The 23198-nt window shown below is 34.8% G+C and overlaps 1 protein-coding gene across 4 annotated transcripts in view; it reads right to left on the bottom strand.

Annotated features, from left to right (window-relative positions):
- Positions 1-23198, bottom strand: part of TMTC2 (transmembrane O-mannosyltransferase targeting cadherins 2) — a 458517-nt gene that overhangs the window by 69131 nt on the left and 366188 nt on the right. For all 4 annotated transcript variants that reach the window (XM_054443193.2, XM_063646526.1, XM_063646525.1 and 1 more), the window contains 2 exons: positions 16938-17052; positions 6138-6201 (listed from right to left, as the gene is read on the bottom strand). In XM_054443193.2, coding sequence (XP_054299168.1) covers positions 6138-6201; positions 16938-17052 — 179 coding nt within the window. The remainder of the gene's footprint in view (positions 1-6137; positions 6202-16937; positions 17053-23198) is intronic.

Genomic DNA, 23198 nt, shown 5'->3' with positions numbered 1-23198 from the left:
GTTCTCTATTGATAACATAATCCTTGAAAGATATTCTCCTTTTAATTCACATATACTAAATACACATGGAATATTTATAAAATATTCTAAATATTAGAAATGAAAAATGCAAATATAACAGTTAGCATATAAATCAGAGAGCTGAGTCCAAACTAGAAGTAATCTACCAGTGATCATCAAAAAAATGTCTCCTTATTGGTACTTATTTATTCCATGTAGATAGTACAGGCCTGCATCAAATATTACCTACTGTGCTCCTCAGAACATGCAGTTGTCCCTGAGTCTTTAACATAAAATTCTATCCTTTCTTCCCCCACAGGATTAGCAGATAACCAAATAAGCATAACTTAAATAATTTACTACCTAAAGTTACCTCCCCTCTATTTCTAGTTTTGTTTTCCCCTCTGTATCTTCACAGTCTCCTTTATCTTCTTCAGTCACTGGGGAGGAAGCAATCCTTAAATATCTCTGATATTTCCTTTGCACCTCCCCTCACCTTGGACACATTTTCAGTCTCATATTCACATGCACACACACATTTTTAGTATCCTATTTAACACACAGACACAAACATCTCAACATCTATCTTTAATTTGTAATAAATTCAAATATTTATTTCCAAACATCATTACTGCATAAGTCTTACACCACCCACTTCCAATTCTCCATTTCCTTAACTGCTCACATCACTTATGTGAAACTGCACTCTCAAAGGGCACAAATATCCTTACTCTCGGAAGTCGATGGACTTTTTCTGTCCTTGTTTTTCTTTACCTTTTTACAGCAGTGTTCCCTGCTCATCAACTTTGCTTTCTATGCCCTGTCACTGTCTTGGCTGCCTTCCTTATTCTAAATTTGAAATGTAGAAGTTCCCAAATGCCTGAAATTGATTCTCTTCTCTTTTGTATATTCCCTCCATTGTTGATGTTACCCATTTATTTGGTACCATTTCCTTTTTGCAAATGACTCCCAAATCTCTATCCCTAACTATGGCCTTTCTTCTAACTCCTTCCTTGATAGGAATGCCCCATGAGAATATTAGAGTAAGCAAATTCTCTCACTCAGAATTTGCTCAGTCTAAACATTTTGTTCTTAGAATAAATAAAGCCCTCTGATTACAATTTTTTATATTTGTGGTATTTCTTTTCTTCCAGGTTACCTAAAATCAAAATTTGGGAACATATATGGTGGCCAACTAATTATCTTATTCACATCTTTTGAAATAATCTATCGCTTAATTTATCTTTATGTTCTTTTCCATTCCTCTCAATTTCTGTACTTTAGTTTCACTACCTTATGCCTATACTATTACCATGACCTTTTATTTAGTTTTCCCAAGGCTGTATCTCCCAACTCTATTTCCTCAAACACAATCGACATTTTTCATTTCATCATATAAATGGCCATCCTAAATTACTATTTTCAGTATGTCACTTTGCTTAATAACATTTTAAAATACAAACTCCACATCTTTAGTATGGTATCCACCACCTTTCATGTAGTTTTATGCCAGTTTCCATTTCTATCTTCCCCTATACCCTTCCTTTCCGTACCCTCCCTTTGCCCTAGTTCATGTGTATAGTTCTCCCTGCCAGAATTCTCTCCTTGTTCTTGCTAAAATCCTTACTTATAAGCATCCTATCATTTCAACCTTCTTTTAGCTTGTCAACTGTGACTCAGTGCCTCTTCAGCTCAATCCAGCTGAATGTCATTTCTCTCTCCTGTGCGCTTTGCTTACACCTAGCTCATGTGTCTCACAAAGCACTTATTAGATGCCATTATTTACTGCCCTGATGTTTGAGGATTGAGATTCCGGTGTTCTCTCCTCTACTCCCTCCCCACATTAGATTGTACATTTATTAAGGACAAGGTTAATTTTTCATAACTTTCAAATCCTACTGCATTTGGCATAGTCTTACATAAAGCTGGAACTTGATAAAAAATAAGTTGAATAAATTCATACTAAAAACAATTACATTCCCCAAAATACAAGATGTACAGATCTATCATTGCTAATTACCCTCTTCTAACTCTAGAGTTTACTAAAAGCCAAGTAAAAGCAGGTGACTTTGTACTATGCAAATTTCCCATTCTTCACATTAACCATTTTTTAAAAATCCATCAGTTAATGCAGAATTTGGCTTAATTCCCACAGGAAGAACAAAGCAGTTTCATTTAATATCCCCTCTAGTCTTTGAGAGTCAGCATTTTTTCATGCCCATTAGTGAGAGAGAAGACAGAGAAGACTGTTGTCTATTTAAAGTAACCTCCAAAGAGAAGTCAATTTATTTAAAACCAAAAAAAAATTAAAACTAAAAAAACCTAAAATGACAACTTCGATAACGAGTTTTCCTATTATAGAAACGTGTTTTAATGTATTATAAGGTTTAATTTTAGGACAATCAGCCCCAAAAATCAAGTAAATAAAATTTTAAAATGGTAATGGTATCATTTTGTAATAAATAGACTTCTCTAACTATGTATTTTGGTAAACGACAAGGTATTAAACATCTCTGATAAAGAGACAGTAGCAGAATATAAAACTTATTTTGTGCCTGTTAATTTAGACATCTTTCATTATTTTAGTATTTGATCACTGGAATTCTTTGTATATAAAATGATGCAAAAATACATTTAACAATTTCAAAGTAAATTATGTGGAAAATATGGCTTTCATATCATAGAAAAAAATAAAGAAATTCATCATAGGACATATTGAAGAAATGGAATAGGTATTTTATTAAGAAAGAATATCCCACAGACAATCAGCAAGCTTTTTAATGTGACTGTAATGAAGGTTGCAGCTTCATATTTTACTTTGTATAGTAGTGACCTGACATGAACATTGCAGAAACATTCACAGAATCTCCCACATACAACTACAGATTTTTACCCTCTCAGGGGTACTTAAAAAATAGAAGAAAATGCTTTAGAAGAAAAAGTAAGAGTAAGATTAGATTACAGTGTAGGGGAGAAAACTAGAAAAGATAATGGAACTATTTAAATAGAAGACTGGAGTTGAAGTCTGTTTGCTATGCTACCATATAGGCAGGTAACAAATTAAGTTAAAAGCAGAGCAATAACAAAGAATGTTTTTTATGAACAAAGGTAATAAACAGCTATGAACAGGATAAATGTTAAATGAATGCTTTAATTCAGATCAGATGTGTCATTGCTAATAAATCATTACACGGTTATTGTTTAAATAGGTCTCTTCATTTCGGAACAGAAATTTATATTATCATCTTGTCTGATCTCGGAAGCTAAGCAGGGTTGGGCCTGGTTAGTACTTGGACGGGAAAAATTTATATTATTGCTATGGTTTGTATTTTATCACTGTTTCCTCTGTGCTGTGGTGTTTTACTCACCTAGACCACATACTGTAAGTCAAAACACAATTCTGAAAATAGATTAGGAAAAAACCATATCTGTTGATCCATCAATAGTAACATCATTTATTTACTGTTAAATATGAACATTTTATTCTGTCCCATCCATTTAAAAAGTACTGTTGCCAGATAAGGAAAGTATCATTTGAATAAACATATTTTCAAAGGCAGTCTGCAGTGAGTTTATGAAGAAACATTTTGAGGGTTCAGAAAAAAAGGGCTTTGAGTTGGAGATTAAATACTGATTTTATGATTTGGTTAGTCTTTTAAAATTAACCATTTCACAAATCAGACTCAAGTCTTGTAATATCCGAGTGTCTTTCATTTTTTAGTTCAGGTCAGATAGCTCAGGTAGCTCTTCTCTCAAGAATCCATTGTAACATGCTGAAGATGATCATTTGACCAAACACTTGACTAAAAATCAACATGATACTCAAGTGACTAGTACTCAAACAACAATTGCATTTAACTATCATGCATTATGTATATTCACAGCATTCTATTAATGTGAAGGCAATTTAAAAAAAAGAAAAACAAAAACTCTGATCTCTGCCTTTAATGAAGTTGTAATAAGACTTCAAATTCAACCCTTTTCCTAGAAATACTACACAAAGATGCCCAACTAGGGCATTTACAAAACCATGCCTAGTGCACGCCACCCCGTTCCCTGCTGTAACTCTTAACCCACTTGTGCTGCTCCAGCTTTCTCCAAAGCACTTATCACTGTCTGACATACTAGCTCCTTCTCCTCAGACTAGACTGTGAGCTCCTAACCATTTTGTTCACTGCTGTATAGCCACTGCCTGAAGTAATACCTGGTACTCTGTAAATATTACTGAATAAATAAAATGACTATCATTATTTAGGTTTTCCAAATTTCTGGCTTGCCTTTGCTCTCTAAGATATGGCTGCATTTTTTTCCACCAAGCTTTCTCTTATGCATTCAGTGGCCTGGGTTACAGTGTGATTCCATTTAGTTTTGATAGTGGGTGAGTTATTAACTTCTCAGCCCTTCCACAGAATAGGGATCACAAAGGTATCTGTGGGTTGTTGTGAGAAATGAATGAAGTACTTAGCACAGTGCTTGGCACATAATAAGAAGTGCTCAATAAATTTTAGCTGTCATTGTTCTTAACATATGATTATTAAGTTATTTTCTTCTGTTGCAAACTGCCTATCAATTCTTGAAACGTCTCATAATTAATGTGACAGGGTTCAGAATAGCCACCCAAAGTACGGTTCCTTGTAATACTGAGTATTTTAAGCTGCAAAAAACAAAACTGCAGAAGAAGGAGGGTCATTTTATAACTTTCTCCCTCCCTTCTCTCCTGTAGTAGGTAATTAGATCCTCATTAACACTTTATCTCTGAATACACAGGGAAAAAGAGAAGAAGAACAAACAGGACTTTCTAAGTTCCTCCCAATTGATTACCATGAGATCATAACCTTTTGTCTTCTAATCATACTTCTGCATGATGTCTACAAAAAACATTTTCCTGGGTCATCATTTCTGAAGGCTCCCATATCAGGTAAAATGTATATTAACTACATTTGTATGCTTTTCTATTGTTAATCTCTCTTTTGTTTTAGGGGTCTCAGCCATGAGCCTTAGGATGCTTAAGAAAAAGATATATTTTTTTGCCCCTATAAATAAAACTCGGAGGCGTTGAGATTCAGGGCTAAGGTTGCAAGTGGATGAATCTCCTGTAAAGAAAAATAGCTACCTCCCACATAGGTCTCTTTCAGGGAACATTAATCCTCTTTTGTGCTCCCAGAAGACTGTATATACCTCTGTATAAGAATCACCACACTGTATTTCAATTAGTTGATTGTATTCAGTCTTGTCTGCTACACTGTGTGGTCCTTTAAGATACGAAATCTCTGTATTCTACCACAAAGCAGGCACTCTATAGATGCTTGCCCAATGGATGAGTTACTATAAAGAAATGAGACTGATCCCATTATTTGCACTCACATCACATGTGCACTTTCATTACTGTTTCAAAATTACATTTCCCAATAGATGGTCTTGATGTGAAGAACAGGGTAGAAGATTTTAGCACTGGTGAGAGATGCAGAAAGTATATGAAAATAAAAGCAATCTGTTGGAGTTCAGAGATGTGTCGCAAATAAAATGTGCTTAGAAGACCGAGGCAAAACCAGTTCTTATTTTCTTATAAATGGTTACTCTATTTCAATAGAAAAGATCTAATTTATATCTATCTTACTTTATAGACGCATGATTACCCAGAGAAAAATTGTAATAAAAACATTCTTGATAAAGTTGAAAAGCACAGTTATTAGAAATGAGGGCTGTGGAATAGAAAAGAGGCATACAGCTTGAGGTCTGACTATATATGAGAATAAAAAAATAATAGGTATTTAATGCCACAGCCAAAAAAACCTTCAAGGAATTGATTTTAAAAGTTATCCAAATACAAAGTATTTAGAGTGATGCTAAAGCCGGTGTTCAAGTGATAAAAATCTTACATTGCTTTATACAGGCTAGAAGACAGCAAATCTACCTCTAGAAAAAGAAGCTTGAGGCTGGCAGATTTTACTGTTGAATTAGCTGTTCAGTAGGTATTCAAAATAAGAGATCAGAGAGGGAAAGGGAGAAAGAAAAAACAAAACAAAACAAAACAAAAAACAACAAAAACCCAGTATCACGATGCTTCTATGTCTTACACCTATCATACGCTTTGAGTCTATCCCTCTGAAAATGTTTCTCATTAGGGAAGTACTTACATTAGGCCTCAGCCTGGCTGCCAGATCATAATACTTCTCGGCTGCTTCATTGAGGCTAGCCTGTCTGTAAAAGAAAAAATAAAATAAAACTGTACCATTTATTTTAGAATTACAAATAGGATCACTGTGCAGCAAAATAATGTCAATTTTTAAAAAAATTCTGGTCACACCAAACAATAAATTGCCCAAGCAGAAAAAGACTTAAAAATTGAGTGTTTGCATTGCACTTGTTATTGTATTTAAGGCATTATAAATAGTATCTTAACATAATCTATTCAGCGGGTGTTATTTCACATTTACATATTAGGAATTAGAAAAGTTATCCTACTTTTCCATGCAAAACTAGGTAATATATTATAGTGGTGGGGTTCTCCAGCATCAACATGATACCCCAGAAAAATCTGTTTTAAAAATAAATTGTCAAAATTAGTAATTATTGCTTTTGTTTTATGAAAACAGTAAAGATCTGCAGGACTTTCAAAATTCCACATCTGTCTAGAAAGACACTTTCTTTCCAGTATGGAGGGAACTTTCCACGGTGTGTAGTTAACAGAAAAAATAAAAAGTCCAGATTATGTCTCCCCTTGGACTTTGGACACCAGGGTTATAGCACATGACTTAACCTCAGCTAAATGGATGTTCTTGTTACTTAGGACTTTCATTCCTAAGTGACAGAAAGATGAAAGGATGGCCAGAATTCATTCGCGATGGTAGAAGCAATGGGACTATTTACTAGCCAGACTCTTCCTGTAAAGAACTGCTTTTGTATATCTCACTTCTGGGCCACTGAGGCTACCTTGTTTCCTGCCGATTTAAGCCTTCCAGCCTACAGTGAATTCTGTAGCTCCCATAGCCTTCAAATAGCTACGGTCAGTTTCTTTTGCTCACAGCCAAATCCTCTAAGTAGCACAACTGACTTGTACAAATAAGATGTGCACGGAAATTTGCAGATAGATTGGTTCACTGCCTATTCCTGTGATTCACAGAAAAGACCTAGGTTCACCCAACTCATTACCAGAAGCAGGGTTCTAAGGAAGTCCAGCCAGTCGTTCCTTAATATACAATATATTTTTTGATCATATCATGCTGCTTCAGAAGACCTTCTAAGATGGCAGGTAATAAGATCTAAGAAGCTTGTGGAGGTTGAGCTGGAATCTGGTGACAATATTTGAAGGGTACAGAAAAAATGCTACAGGAAAATATCAAATTCAATTTCAGATGATGTATATAGCATAACTATGATGTGACAATAATAGTAAATGGCTGGGGGTCCTGCAGTTAAAATGGAGTGGTGTTCTCTTGAAGCTGTGATGTAAAGAAGCTATTGAGACAAGAAGATGACAGGACAAGGATGAAGAGAACACAAAAATTAACTTTCTCAATTGAAAAACATAGTCAAGTTTTAAAAGATAAGGTTAACTAGCCGTATCTATAAAAGTGAATTTGTACTTTGGTCAAGCCAAATACAAACTATAAAAACATACCCCATGCAACCATATAAATTATGGAAATAATTGAAGATAACATCTCTCTGGAGAGTAGGACATATTTTTCTAATTTTTCAATGAAAAATAATTAAAAACACTGCTATTTTTAATAGAGGTTATAAAGAAAGTAAAAACCCTTGACCTAAGGCTCTACTGGACCCATGACATGTTACAATGTGCTGTTGCAATTTATATTCTCATAAATGTTAAAGCTCAATTTCAATATGTCAAGAGAAGTACTTTAGTTTGGTATGAAACAGTAAAAATTCCCTCACTAGGGTATTTAATAAAGGTTCCCTCCACCAAATTATAGAATCAATTTGGTACAGATTCATTTGGAAATCTGAACCAGAATTCATTAGGTCATGCCCTGGAAAGGTTTTCTCCCGAGGAAAATAAAAGGCATGCAGGTAGGAAATTGGAGTAACTTAATACTACAAAGAAGTCAGTTACTTTGAAGTGAGATCAACCAATAGATGCCCAACATGGAAAGTATATCTACTATTAATATTCATCTTTACGGACATTTAATCATGAGGTAGATAAGGATCAAAAGAGAAACTGGGGAATCCATCAGATAAAATGCCTTGAAAATAATAATAAACTTAATTTTTAAAAGGTTTTACTGCCCCCCAAAATGGTTATTAGTTTTTAAAGTCTTCGTATTATTCAGTGCTCTAGTTCTCAAAGGAAATATCTAGGTTAGAAAACTTAATTTCTTAAGCTAGAAGTGGAATTGATGAAATTCTGATGAGGTGGGAAAAAAAACCCACTAGGATTTATTATATATGTCATACAACTATGCAAATTAATTTTCACTCTAGGACCTTGCTTCTAATATTAAATGGTCTTTATAAACTACTAATCAGCATGTGTTTATGGCAGAACATGGAAAACTGTAGGGAAAAGAATACGTCAGTTGCACCCATGGAATGCTCATTTATATCCTCATTTTATTCTCTAGACAAAAGAGAATAATTCATGAGGAAGTGTCCAATGTCCATTTTACAGTGTTTGCTGTATTTCATACACGGCTCTGCACACAGCATCCTGGGAGCACTTAATAAATCTTAATTGTAGAGATGATTGAATCATTAATCAATATTTGAAAAGTAAAGAATTTAGCAGTATTCTGCCAGTTGCTTAGAGATTCTACTAAATATTGTCAAGAACTTCAACCATAAGATTGTTAGGGACTGATCGCAGGACTCAGATTCCCAAGACTATTAAAGCAGATGATAAAATAACACTTCCTGCATACTCGTATCCCTTCTTCCTTCCCTATTTCTTTTTTGGGACGGAAAATTTCTAAATCCTCTATCCAGGAATTGATTATTTCATTTACCAGTTACAATACCACCATGAAGCAATTATTATTATTAACCACATTTTAAAAATGAGGATAATGCAAAAACAGTGCCAGATACTCACTTTCTTACTTCCTGAAATATCTCATTTTTAAAAGCTCACAATTAGATATAGTGGGAACTTTTCCCAAGTGTCCAAGTATTAAGAGAAGGCTTTGAAGGTGGGTGAAGAGGAAAGCAGTGGCTCTGCAAGAAATCTTGCTGGCCAGATGTAAACAACTTTGCATTCTGACCAAAACACACTTTACAAAGCCAGGAATGAGGTGGTGAGAAGGAAAAATCATTCATACCAGGAACCCACAATGGATCCAGATGGGCAACTTGCTCCATTTAACATGCCACCCTAGGAGTCAACATTGTTATGTCACATATCTAGAGCATTAAACATTTCATCCCTATGCCAACAATAGACAACAACTGGAGACTCAGACGGAGGCTCCTTTCTCATTACCAACTCCTACCTATCATAGCTGTTGGGACCTCCCACTCTTCACATTACCTCTGGTCTCTCAGGGCCAGGAAAGGTAAGGAAGAAGAAAAAAGTCCACATAGTATTTGTGAACCGGACTAGGAAGTAAACCCTGAATTCCCAAGAAATCACTGGAGTGAGCTGCCTATATTTTAAGTCTTTAGATTCGGGGTTTTTTGTTTTGTTGGTTGGTTTTGTTTTTTTGCCATCAGTGAAAATATACTCTCAGATCGAAAGCAAACAGGCAATAACAAAACTCATAAACAAATTTCATCATTTGCGTACTGCAGAATTCCATTTTTGTACATGGGACTATAAAATTTGCATCTGTTAAATATATATATTTCTTATATCTAATTCCACTCCCTGGTGTTATTTTAGAAAAGTATGTTTTGGAACACATGTTTATGGCCCAATAGTCTTATAAAGAAAGATGTAAAGAGAAAGTTGGGAATCAAATATGTAATAGAATAACAACTTAATATACCCTATGAAATGTCTGAAGCGAATCTGATTAAAAGAACCACTTACAATTAACCACATTTTTATGTATTCTGTGAGAATTATAAAATTGCTAAATTTAAAATTTCTTCTTTAGAAATATAAATAATAAAAACTAGTGGCATTTAGAAGTAAAACTCTCTAACTACAATTATTAATAGTTGTGAATTGTCAATTTGAATTAAAAATTAATATAAAAACCACGGATACATACAAAAGATAATATTTCAGTAAAGTCTGGGTAATTATTTTCAAGAATAGCTTATAAGCATTTTTTTTTTTTAACTGGAGAGAGACTGTTGTTCATGTAACATAAAAACAGAGGAAAATAGCTGGGTTTTCCTGGATTCTCGCCAGGCTCTGATGCTTAGTTTTAAGTTACTCAAAGCAGCACTAAATTTTAATTCTAGTTGATACGTTATACAGTAGGAACAGAAGTAGAACTGAAATAATCAAAGACATAAAAATGTACAGAAGATCTTAAAATAGTGAAACCAGAGTCATACATATGTAAAAACAATGGAGCAGAAAAGGTCCTTGCAATGAAACTTCTACAATAAATTGTTTATGACCATTAAGCCTTCTTAGATGAAAACTTCTCTGTCAAGACACCGAAAATGGCTTCTGAATTTTAAAGGAAAAGACTAGAGCAGTAAAGAAAAAATGTAGCAATAAGAAGAAAAAACTACGCTGACAATATAATTTTTAAAAAAGTCCCTCTGAGAAATTCCTTGATGCCCCATGACAGTTTAAGACTCTTCTTTCACGGCCTCAAACTGTTCAGGGGCTGCTAAGGGCAGAGTTAAACCCATATCTAGAAAGATTATATAATTATGTGCAGTAGGAAAAATTAAAAGAGAGGGTATGTGTATCGGCAATGTCAACTGTTATATTCACATGTAGTAAATTACCACTTAGGTTCAAGGTGTAATGTTTGGATGAGGAGAAGGAATTGCGATGGGTGAAAGAGAAACGGCAGGATAGAACTTGCCTGTAGTGGTGGTCCAAGAATCAACGTTCTAAGCTTCTCCTGGGATTTGCTAGAAGCGTAAAATCACAAGTACTACCCCAACCTACTAAATCATAGCATGCATTTTAACAACATCCCCAGGTGTTCACTTGCACATTAATACTGGAAAGGCACAGGGTTGAAAGACGCCCACCTTCAACCTCATCTGCCACCCCACTTTGCTCTGAAGACCCTATGGTCCATTACAGCATGGTTGAAATAAGAGCCTTGTGATTGTAAATTGGAAGTAAAATATAACTTATAATTGAAAAATCCAGTGACTTTCGCGTGGTTTTGGTAAGTTTGGAAGTGTTAAGGAAGAAACTGTATGGTCCAGAGGGTGTTGGAAATATATACACATATCCCCAAGATACACACACATGTGAGCACACACAATCTGATTTGTGAAAACAATTTGATTCTGTTTTTTTTTTCTCATTTAAGAATTTAAATTTTATGTGACTTCCAGTAGAATGTATAAAGAAGTTAGCATTTCTAAATTTTATGTTTTCAATATATTGATTACATATCTGTGACTTGAATATAAAAATTAAAAGATAATGATTCTTTCTCATATATTCACTCTGCTCTCTAGAAATTAGGGAAGAAATTAGAACCAGTTGGTATGGTAGAGTTTTGCTATTTTTACTACCTTTGGGGAACAGTGATAGTTTCCACCCTTAGGCCTAGAAAAAAGGAAAGTGCACGCGTCTCAGCTGCATGCGTGACCCACATCCGAGATTAAATCATGATGATACTTCTAAAAATGTAATATCTCTTTGAGAATATAAAGTTGGAGTTCTCTCTCCAATGACTCTGTCTACTTTATAAAATTTATTATAAAAGTATAATTTAATAATATTGGAAAGCCCTCATTACTGAGCATTTATTTACACATTTCACAATCTGTTACTCTGTAAATTGTTTTCTCTATCAATAAAGTCAAGAATCATAGCATGTAAGCCATCAGTCAGGTGTAAAATATGAGGGAGCCAATGTGGCAAAGTAAAAACAGTATCATACTACATTAAGCTTTAACCCCTGCTTTACCAATGGTAAACACAGAGAAGAGTACTGACTTTGAGTCTCAGTATGCTCATCTATAAGATGGGAAGATTATAACGTTTACTTCACAGATGTACAGTCAGAGGTAATAGAGTGACAGACATAAAATGCAAAGTGTAGTGCCAGGCAGACAGAAGATGTTTGAACAAATGCTACTTTTATCCCTTACCCTGTAAGTAGATTAAACACACACACACACACACACACACACACACACACACACACACCCCTTCCACTAGAGCCTATGAATGCTGTAAACCACGTAAAGTTTGTTTTTAGTGCCTCTATATTTCCTCTCAGATATCAAATACCTTCATGTACTCTCCAGCTTCCAGTTCTTCGGAAAAGCTGAATAAATCCATTCACAGAAAATGTTTCTAATAGAATAAATGATTCAATAGTTTCTTCTCATAATGCTATAGATATAACTCTACTGTGTTCTAGCATTTTAAATTCCTTTATTTTCCTTTAATGATAACCGATCTGCTTTTTTATGCTCTCATCTGGAAGCATCTAGTAACTTTTCATTTTGTTTGAAGTACTAAAAATGTCACCATGTATTGTCAACATTCTTTATGAGAGGCCACTCAACATCTGTGATCACCTTCCCTATGAATACATTTGGTAATCAGCCAGAACAAGGATCCCACATTCTCAAGCAAGGCAGAAGCCAGAAATTCACTGATCTTCTAACTTATGTTTAGCACAGGACTCAGTTTCCACTTATCAGATGCAATCTCAAGAGAATGGAATTCAGAGGTAAGCATAATGGGAAGCAGCTAGGCCCAGGAGAATCATCTTCTAATAAATGTGATGCACACTCTGCTGGGTTCCTTGTGGGTGATGGTGGCACAGCTCCTGAACTGTAAAAGCTGCTGAGCCCAAGGGAATTCTGGGTGGTTGGGAATTATTCCTAGCTGTGTAGAGTAGAGCTCCCAACCCCACTGGTAGAGTCTGCAGGTTATAGAACACTCTTTAAAAAATCTTGTTGCTGCACAAACTAGCAAGAATGATTCTTTAGTACACAACTAAAAGCTGGTCTCTACATGAAAACAGCTTAGAAACAAACCATTCTCATTGATTTTGCCTTCATTATGATGAATGAAGATCATCCTATTTTGGAAATTTTCTCTATTTCTGGATAATTCTTTATCTACTCTATGCTCTTTTTCAGAAATTTCTGTTCTTATTAACATTTACATATACACAAATAAAATTATATATAGCATATATGCTATATAAAACTACATGCATAAATATACAGTATGTAATTATATATGCATATTTATACATAAATAAAACTATCACATTATGTATACTATATATAAATGACATATAATTATATACACATATATAATTATGAGCATATATAGTATGTAGAACTATACAAATATACATATAATTACAAGTCTAATTACTTATAATTATGCATGTGAGTTCCCAATCTATCCTCCAATCTTTTATTCAGTCACCATTTTCATGTTTTTAGTATTTTGCATCAATTTCTGGGGAAATATTTATAGCTTCTACTTAAATTATTAGCCCATTAATTGTATACTACCTCCACTGTTGTTATACATTCAGAGACCCTATTAATCTCTTAGTAATCTTTTCCCAACATTATAATGTTCCTCTTTCTACTTACCTATTTCTTTGCACAGACATATTTTGTATCAGCTAAGTTAGGTTATACTTTGGGAATAAACACCTTCTAAGTCTCACTGAATTAAGACAACAAAGTTTACTTCTCACTCATTGAACCTATCCAACGCAGGTGAGGAGGGAGGTTTGTCTTTCTTTCGTCACTTAGGGATCTACGTTTCCACAATTTCTAAGTCAGAGAAGGGAAAAGCACTGAGTCTTAGAGCTTTGGCTCAAAAGTGCCATACATCACATTCACACACATTCATTGACAAAAAAGAGGCATGCAGGACTTCAGCTTCAAGGAAGGCAGGAAAGTGTAATCCTACTGTGGTCTCTAAAACAAAGGGCCAAGCAAACTTGCTGAATGACATTAATACTACTTCCACCACAGAGTGTTCTTGTGAAGCACTTTGATGACAGGAATTTAGAGACCCTCTAAGAGGCTTTTATGTTTTTAATGTTAACCTGCCTCACTGAGGCCCTTTATTTTGATACCTCTGAGTTGGCATTCTTATCCGAACTGCCAAATTGAATAATATATTTCAAAACTTTATATTAGCTTATTCTACAGAGAAAGATCTTTGTCCATTTCTGGTAGCTGGAATGGGTCTATTGGAAACTTCTCAAATTTCAAACCTCTTGAAGTTCTCAGTAAGATAAAGATTTGCCCCTTGATGGCTGGCCTCAGGATCTCACTTCTTCCAATCTAATCTCATTCAGATGGAATGACAACTTTTTTCTTTTTGCTACATTTGTAATGAGCAGCTCTCGCTCCCTCTCCCCCCATTTATAGATTCTTTTGGTCATTACATTGAAAATTTGCCAAGAAAAGGGAAGTTAAATCAGTATGTTCAAACCTTTTCTTGAACTATAACTTTCCCTAAATTGCTGATTTGGGATAGTGGGTAAACCACTTATCCAGCGAACCAAGTGAGACACAACCAGGAGACACCCAGTCTCTCTCACACCCAAATGGTCACTAAACCCTGTCAATTTTGTCTCCTAAATATCTCTCAAAAGAACATAGTTCCTGATAAAAGAATATCAAACTTAATTTAGAACTATGTGGCATCGCACCCAGGAGAAAATTTACATGTAACATTAAATAAGCAAAATTTTGATAACTAACCATTTTGACAAAAGTATATTCAAGGGGAAACCAATAACCTTTCTTACTCCTTTAGGCAAACAAAGCCCTGAATGTTCTCAACTGATTAGAAAACAGACTGGTATTCAGCTTGACAGCAAGCACTCCAGAAATGCTTGAATTTGACAGAGGTGAAAAACAGAAAAGCTAAGTAAAAACATTCATGAAGACTGCCATCCAGTTGATTAGAAGAAAGTCAGGCTGCTGTGGTCACTCTTGCAGTCAATATAGGAGGGCACCGACTGACTGCAACTTAATGACGCAGAAGACCGGAGAAAGCTGGAGAGGAGGTTCTGAAAATAAATCCTAAAGATTTCCTCACTGCCAGTATATAACAAAAACTTTCCACTGGTTTCTAGCACTAAGGCAACTAAGAAAAAATCATAAGTGATGTCTTTAACAAGGACTTTATTTTGTAATACACTTATAATGGGTTTCTATTGGTAGACTTTGAATTTCAGACATGGATTTAATATGTAGCAAAATGCCTTGTTGATAAAAGTATCTGTTATTATCAAGATGAATTTGCCTGTGTGTATTTGTGCTTTCCCATTCTTGCAAATTGTTTATTGTGGCTGAAAGCAGTGTTTTATTCATGAGGAACAAAAAGTCCTTATCTCTGTAATAGTACCTAACCTTGTCACACAAATTGAGGTGTCTTTTAAAAATTATCTTTGCATTGAAGGCTCTTGCAGATTGGTTACAGTTTATTTTATAAATATACCAATAGTCAATTGAATCCTGATTTCCCTTTGTAGGTGTCAGCTTTCTTGAGTTCATCACAAAACAAGTACTTTAGGGATGCTAACATTAATGTTGAATGAGGACATTCAACTAAAATGTCTCTGTATTATTTTTTATAACTACAGGTGAATCTACAATCATCTTAAAAGCTAAAAAAATAGTCCTTCTACTTTTTTCAAATGTCCTCATTTTAAAACCATCCAATTGTGAACCAACTTCTCTGTTATTATTCTTCTCTTGTAAGAGTAATCTACGTAATTACAAATCTATCCCTGGAAGCCAAGCACAGAGACCACAGTACAGAAGTCATATAATGAAGCATTTAGGTAGGGATTTAATGAAGTGATATTCGAGTAAGAATATGGGTGGAGTTATATGTACATATATATATAAAACTAACATGACAAATAATGTTTTTTAAACAACGATGTAAATCATTTGATTAAAAACAGTTAAAAAATCCTCCTTTAATCTAAAGAACCATTTATGAATGTACTGACTTTTTTTATATTCACACACAAAAAAACCTGATAATCTGGCGTTATATTTTAGTTTTTTTGCTCTCATTGTAATTAGCCTTTGTAATAGTCTTCTCAAAACAGAAGAATTAAAAGTTAAAAAAAATGTATTGTTTCACGACAAAGCAATAGTGTTGATTACAGGGCTATTTTGAGAATTTCATGGGCCTTAAGTATACTTGTATTTGATAATCCTCTCCACTATTAAACATTAAAATGTATCCACATGCCACAGTCAATATAATTAACATAAAAACACAAATATTGAGATGCAGTTTACTGACATAATGTTTTGATTTGGAGACATTTAATTAGACATGTATTATATTCATTTTTGCAGTTTCCTTTTTGTATTTTATGACTAGTAATTTTTAGAGGGAAGGGAAAGGAGGTTGCAGTAATTTTCAGAAAGTCCTAAAAATTCATATGCCCTACACGTGGTGCACATAGACCAGGGGAGTCCAATCTTTTGGCTTCCCTGGGCCACACTGGAAGAAGAAGAATTGTCTTGGGGCCACACATAAAATACAGTAACACTAATAATAGCTGATGAGCTTAAAAAAAAAAAGAAAGAAAAAGCAAAACACCTTACAATAATGTTTAAAGAAAGTTTATGAATTTGCATTGGAATGCATTCAAAGCTGTCCTGGGTCACATGTGGCCCATGGGTCACCGGCTGGATAAGCTTGAATAACCTATAATGAATACAATATTTCTAATTTTTTACATAGTTAAGCAGCATGATTGATTCACATTGAGAATGTGGAATAAGGTGGTATGATAGGAAAATTCATATAATTAATTACCTTCTCAAAGCCTAGGCTTTGAGGCACAGCAGCAAAAACTAACCTGAGCATGTGGGCAGCATTGAAGACAACATCAAACTCTGTGCTGTCTAGTTCAGCTGCTTTTTTTGCCATCTCAGCTGCTTCTATGAGACGAGCTTCTTCCAGAAGAAACTGACCTGAAAAGTATAAAAACCAGTGAGCTTCAACTCAGAAAATCCCATGAAACAATGAAGCTGTTATTAAAGAAAAATAAGTACAGTGGTAAAGGTGATTTGAAGCTAAGATTTAATAACATACTCATTATTTAGAGATTATTTATATGCCTTTTGCTTAATTATGGAACATTTCAAGGTTTCTATTTGCTAACTTAAACTTTTTTTTTCTTAAAAAGAAATCGTCTATAGACTATTCAGCAAGATATAGGATGAATAAATTTAAAGCTATATTACAAATATGAGTTGAGCTGATTTCCATTGTTATTACATTAAAACAGCTCCTGTCTCTGATGCGTATGTACAAACAGGTATATTCATATTGACAAATATGCATTTCTCATATTTAATATTAAATTACTGATAAACATAGGAAGGTAGGTTAAGCATTAATTTACTCAATTAGATTTAATAATAATTATGGAATAAATATTAACAAGTTCAGATTTGTGAGATTACTTTCAGGTTAGCTTTATAAGGTTAGAATTACTGCAGAGTCACAGAACTCTTTGAACTGTACCTCAAAAATTATTATATAATGCTATCCCAGAAACATATTGTGAGGGTAAAGAAAACAAAAGTTAGGCCCAATTTTAATGTCATAAATATACAGACAGAGACAACAGGTCACTTTTTAAATAGAGATTGAACAGTAACGGTAGTAATGCTAACTAAGCCTTATCTGATATGGATATTCAAATAAAAACCAAATTAAAGGATGACAAACATATGCTGAAGCCATCCATATAGTTGCCAGGTTTTTCAAGTTGTGGTATAATTATTATCTCTTCCTGTTTGAGGTTTCATGTTTGTTTAAAGTTCAAAAATTTAAAAGTACTAAAAATAGTTATAAAAATGATTAAGTTCTGAGTTGCACACAAAAACATAAAACTTTGAAAATGTCAAGAAGACATATACACAGCCAACAAGCATGTGAAAAAATGCTCAATATCCCTAATCATTAGAGAAACGCAAATCAAAACCACAATGAGATACCATCTCACACCAGTCAGAATGGCTATTATTAAAAAGTCAAAAAATAACAAATGCTGGCAAGGTTGCAGAGAATAGGGAAGGCTTATACACTACTGGTGGGAATGTAAACTAGTTCAGCTTCTGTGGAAAGCAGTATGCTGATTTCTCAAAGAACTTAAAACAGAATTACCATTTTACACAGCAATCCCATTATTGTGTACATATGCAAAATAACAGAATTCGTTCTATCATAGACACATGCATGTATATGTTCATTGTTAACAGTATTCACAATAGCAAAGACATGGAATTAACCTAAATGCTCATCAATGGTAGACTGGATAAAGAAAATGTGGTACACACACCATGGAATAGTATGCAGCCACAAAAAAGAATGAGATCATGTCCTCTGCAGTGACCTGGGTGGAGCTGGAGGCCATAATCTGAAGCAAACTAACACAGGAACAGAAAACCAAACACCACCATGTTCTCACTTATAAGTGGGAGCTAAACATTGAGTACACGTGGACACAAAAAGGGAACAACGGACACAAGGAGCTACTTGAGGGTGGAAGTTGGCGGTGGCGGGGAGATCAAAAAACTGCCCCTTGGGTACTATACTTATTACTAGAGTGATGAAATAATCTGTCCACCAAGCCCTTGTGACACACAATTTACCTACATAGCAAATCTGCACGTGTATCCCACACGTGTACCATGCATGTGTAACCTGTACGTGAACCTAAAATAAAAGGGAAAGATAAAAACAAACAAAATAAAAATGCTAAATGCTCTCTGGTGGCTAAAGAGCCCATTATTTACTGCTTATTTAATGAATATTACAAATTGTCTTCTAATGCAAAAGACTATTTCTTAAATAAAAAAGAAATACCTCTATTTTAAGGATTTATAATAAACCATAGCTGGCTGGACGCAGTGGCTCACGCCTGTAATCCCAGCACTTTGGGAGGCCAAGGCAGGTGGATCACCAGAGGTCTGGAGTTCGAGACCAGCTTGGCCAACATGGTGAAAGCCAGTCTCTATTAAAAATACAAAAATTAGCCGGGCACAGTGGTGGGTGCCTGTAGTCCCAGCTACTAGGGTGTCCGAGGCAGGAGAATTGCTTGAACCTAGGAGGCGGAGGTTGCAGTGAGCCGAGATTGCGCCACTGCACTTCAGCCTGGGCGACAGAGGGAGACCCTGTCATTCATTCATTCATTCATTCATAAATAAATAAATGCCACTGCTTGCATTTAAGTATTTCTAAACTTCAGTTAGTAAACAATGTGGAGTAAAGGTAAGCCTATGATTATAAAGACTTTCTGTTTTTTTCAAAAGCAAGTGACAAAATTTTAAGACTAGGACTTGGAGATCACTCATCTATTTCTACAAGAAGTTTCACATCACTTTCTTAGTTTGTCACCTAACATTCTGTGCCTTTCTTATCTCCCAAAACAAATAAACATTAATTCTTGGGTTAGAAAATTAAGCAAACAATTATAAATAAGTTACATTTATAAATAAGATACACAGTACTTATGAAATACTTATATATGCTAACTCTACAGATACAGATATGAAATGAAATTTAAATATATGGTGCTTTTTTATATAACAGTAAAATAAGAATCAGATAATCTGTGGCATAATGAAATATTATTATCTCCTCATAAATAGCTTCATAAAGGTTGCCAGGCTAACCCCTTCCTTCAGTCAGTTATAGTTATTACATTTTTAAGTTAAAACACAATATTAATTACTACTTGTATTCAAAACATAACATTTAACTAAGCAAATGCATTAATAAATACATTATGTAGTATTCAAACAAAGGATAATGTAGGGAATTATTAATTGTTCTTTTCCTTTACAGGCAGCTATTAACTCTGAAATGTAATTTATATTAATAGTTAGAAAAATGTAACAATTAAGTAATGATACCCATAACAAGGGGTCCCTTTACAAGCAATGTCCAGAGCAAAGCCTTTGAAGCTTTAGCAATGCCAAATGCATCTTTGCTGTTCAACAACAAAAAAGGAAATATCATTAATTTTGTAAAATCAAATTAACTATTTTTATCATCATTTATTAATATTTCTTTATGCTTTAAATTAGCTTTGCCATGCAACATGTGCTTTGTAAACAATTTCCAAAAACTACATGGAACATATAATTTTTAGTAGGGTAAATGGTGACAGAAAAAAATTCCGATATGATAATTTTATAACTGCAAAATTCATTCACCATATTAATATTCAGAAAAACAATATCACAACATATCAGTTAGGTATCTGGATATTTTCCTCTATTCTGTTCTCGACAGGCCACAAATCTCAATAGTCCCACGTTAGTATTCTGCTACGTGATAAAGGCACAGAATATTATGGAATGTGAATCATCTGGCTGGTATTTTTTAAACTGAATTTGAATATTTCAAACAAAAGTGAAAGTAAATTATTATTCTGCTACATTACATTGAAATATAGCCGAGAACTGATGGAAAATAGAGCAATACACATTTCCAATACATAGAACTTGTGTTTGTACAGGGAACTATTTGTACAGGGAAACAAAGAACAGTAGGTTTCTTCCTAAGAACTACTCAAAGAACCTAAAGTGATACGTTATTGGGGCAACAACAAGAAACAAAATTTTCACTTGCCCTTCGGGAAGACTTTACCTCACATCACCCCTCTCCCAACAGCTTTATCTATTACCGCTTCCACCAGACACTAGCCCCTTCAAATTATTAATTGGGCTTCCCATAGTGGAACCTACTGCTTCCCATCTTTGTCTGGAACTTGCAGCCACTAAGATCTCTCAGCCTCTAAGTTTGTCCCATCTCAATCTCCAGTTCTGTCTGGCCTACCTATTGTGAAAAGATAGCTTTCATTTTTATGCCCAAAACATTTCCTTCTTAGTGATGCCTTCTTAGACCAGTTTCCAACAATGTTAGGATTGCTTATGATTTAGGTTCACTGTAATATAATTTACCAACTAAATTAGAGCACCTAGAAGAGTAAAAGGGAGTATTAATTATGCTGAAGCAAGGGTGGAAATCAGAATTGTCCCAATATGGTCACCCCACTTTTAGCACATGTGACAGAATGTGGATCTCAGTCCTCTCATCTTCATCACTACTGGGAACTGAACTATTTGTACAATAAGGCATTGAATCGCTGCTAGCAGAAGTAATAAATATGGCAAGAAAGATAGGTGCTCTTCCCTGAAGAATTACTGTTAAGCCCATCAAGACTGAGACAAGCCCCAAGTTTCAGTGAGTAGGAACAGCTAATGAGGCTCAGGTAGTGCAGGTATACTACAAGGTAGAGCCAGGACTAAAGGAAAGAGAAACTCGATTAAGGCAGGCACTTTGGAGAGTCTGTCTACACTGATGAATTCTACAGGGCCTGCAAGGTTACCTTTTTCATTAGTCTCTAGCTTTAGAGCACATCAAAATGACCTGGAGGACTTTAAAATAGAGAGCAAGGCACCATCCGCAGAATTTCAGATTCAGTGGGTTTGAGATAGCGCCTGAGATTTGCATTTTTAACAAGTTCCCTGGTGATGCTGATGCTGCCAGTTCAGTGTCCACACTTTGAGAATCAGTGTCTTATGGGAAAAACAAAATAAACGTTTTTCACCATACTCTGGACTCTGATGACATCTGGGATTAGCTAGCAGGCTGAGCTCTTCTGGTAATCATTTGCATCTGGCATTGTGGCAAATCCGTATGGGTCTACGGCAACCTCAGTTCTTGCCTCCTGAGAAGAATGAATTCGACAGAGGGGGATAAGGCAGAAGGAGATACCGAGGCATGTTTTAGAGCAGAAGTGACAGTTTAGTAAAAAGCTTTAGAACAGTAATAAAAGGCAGGAAAGTACACTTGGGAGAGGGCTAAGTGGGTGACTTGAAAGGCAAGTGTGAGGCTTGAGTTCTGACTTGGGGTTTTATAGGTTGGCATACTTCCGGGGTGATGTGTTACTTCTCCCCACTCGCACAACTCCTGAGATCTTATCAGGAAGGTGCTGAGCATCACTTTCAGGTGTTTTCTATCTATTAGGAGCCAGCTTTCCCTCATGCCACCTGTGAACAATTATTACTTTAGAGAAACAGTTAAAAACTGCCTGACCATCACCTGATGGTCACCAGACACTCCTGGGATGTGTGTGTGTGTGTGCGTGTGTGCGTGCGTGCGTGCATGCGTGTGTGCCCTTTCTTGCCCTATAAGCGACCAGCTATCTATAACAGCATTGTCTTCCCTAATTATGGGGCATAATGACTAGTTTACATATATGTGTATAGATAGATACATGTATATAAATAAGACATTCATTGAATATCAGTTTACTTTCTAAAAGTCATTAAAATAAGGAAATGTAAAAGTTTTATCCTTCACAGGGAACAATAGGTTTCTGAGAAACCACTTCTTTTTCATATACAGCAAACACATTCTATGATTTGATAACTGAGTCCAATTACAAATAAAAAAAGAACAGCGTAAGTAAAATTTATTTTGTTCTCATGTGTGTACTGTTGCTACTACACTTTATTTCTTTGGTTGTAATTTGTCTTACCCAAGCTTACCATCATCTTAATTATCACAAATTACAGGGAGAAAGAAATGAAAAAAATGAGATGAGAAATTATTTTTTAAAGTAATTTGAGTAGGGAAAAACAGATGATATAAAATAAGGAAGCATTCTCTAGAGATCCAGACACAAAGAGCATAAAATCTCCTCATGGGCTAAAGTGGGAAAAGGGAAACAGCAATTGCTTTGTATTGAACTGTTTCAACATCAGAGTAATACCATTTCTTCTCTGGACAATTCTCTCACCGAACCATTTAAAGTACTTAGTAGATTTTTACCAACATTTCAATATGACAAGCTTGTGAAGACCAATCTTTCATTAATTCCTGGATTTAAAAAGCTGTCTGCAATGTAGAAATCCATAAAAATGTAAGCTGGCCTTAAGCCATAGGCTCAAATCCTGCTTTGTAAAAATTCTATATATAAACTCCCTAGATTAATTGTGACTGGCATTTTTTACTAAAAGATTATAATAATTCACTCAAGATCAATGCAACTAAAGAGCTAAAACAATCTGTAATAGGTGTTATGATACAATTCTCT

This window comes from Pongo pygmaeus, chromosome 10 (genome assembly GCF_028885625.2).
Source record: "Pongo pygmaeus isolate AG05252 chromosome 10, NHGRI_mPonPyg2-v2.0_pri, whole genome shotgun sequence".
NCBI lineage: Eukaryota > Metazoa > Chordata > Mammalia > Primates > Hominidae > Pongo > Pongo pygmaeus.
The sequence above is the reverse complement of the archived record's forward strand: the minus strand, read 5'-3'. Positions and strand labels throughout refer to the sequence as shown.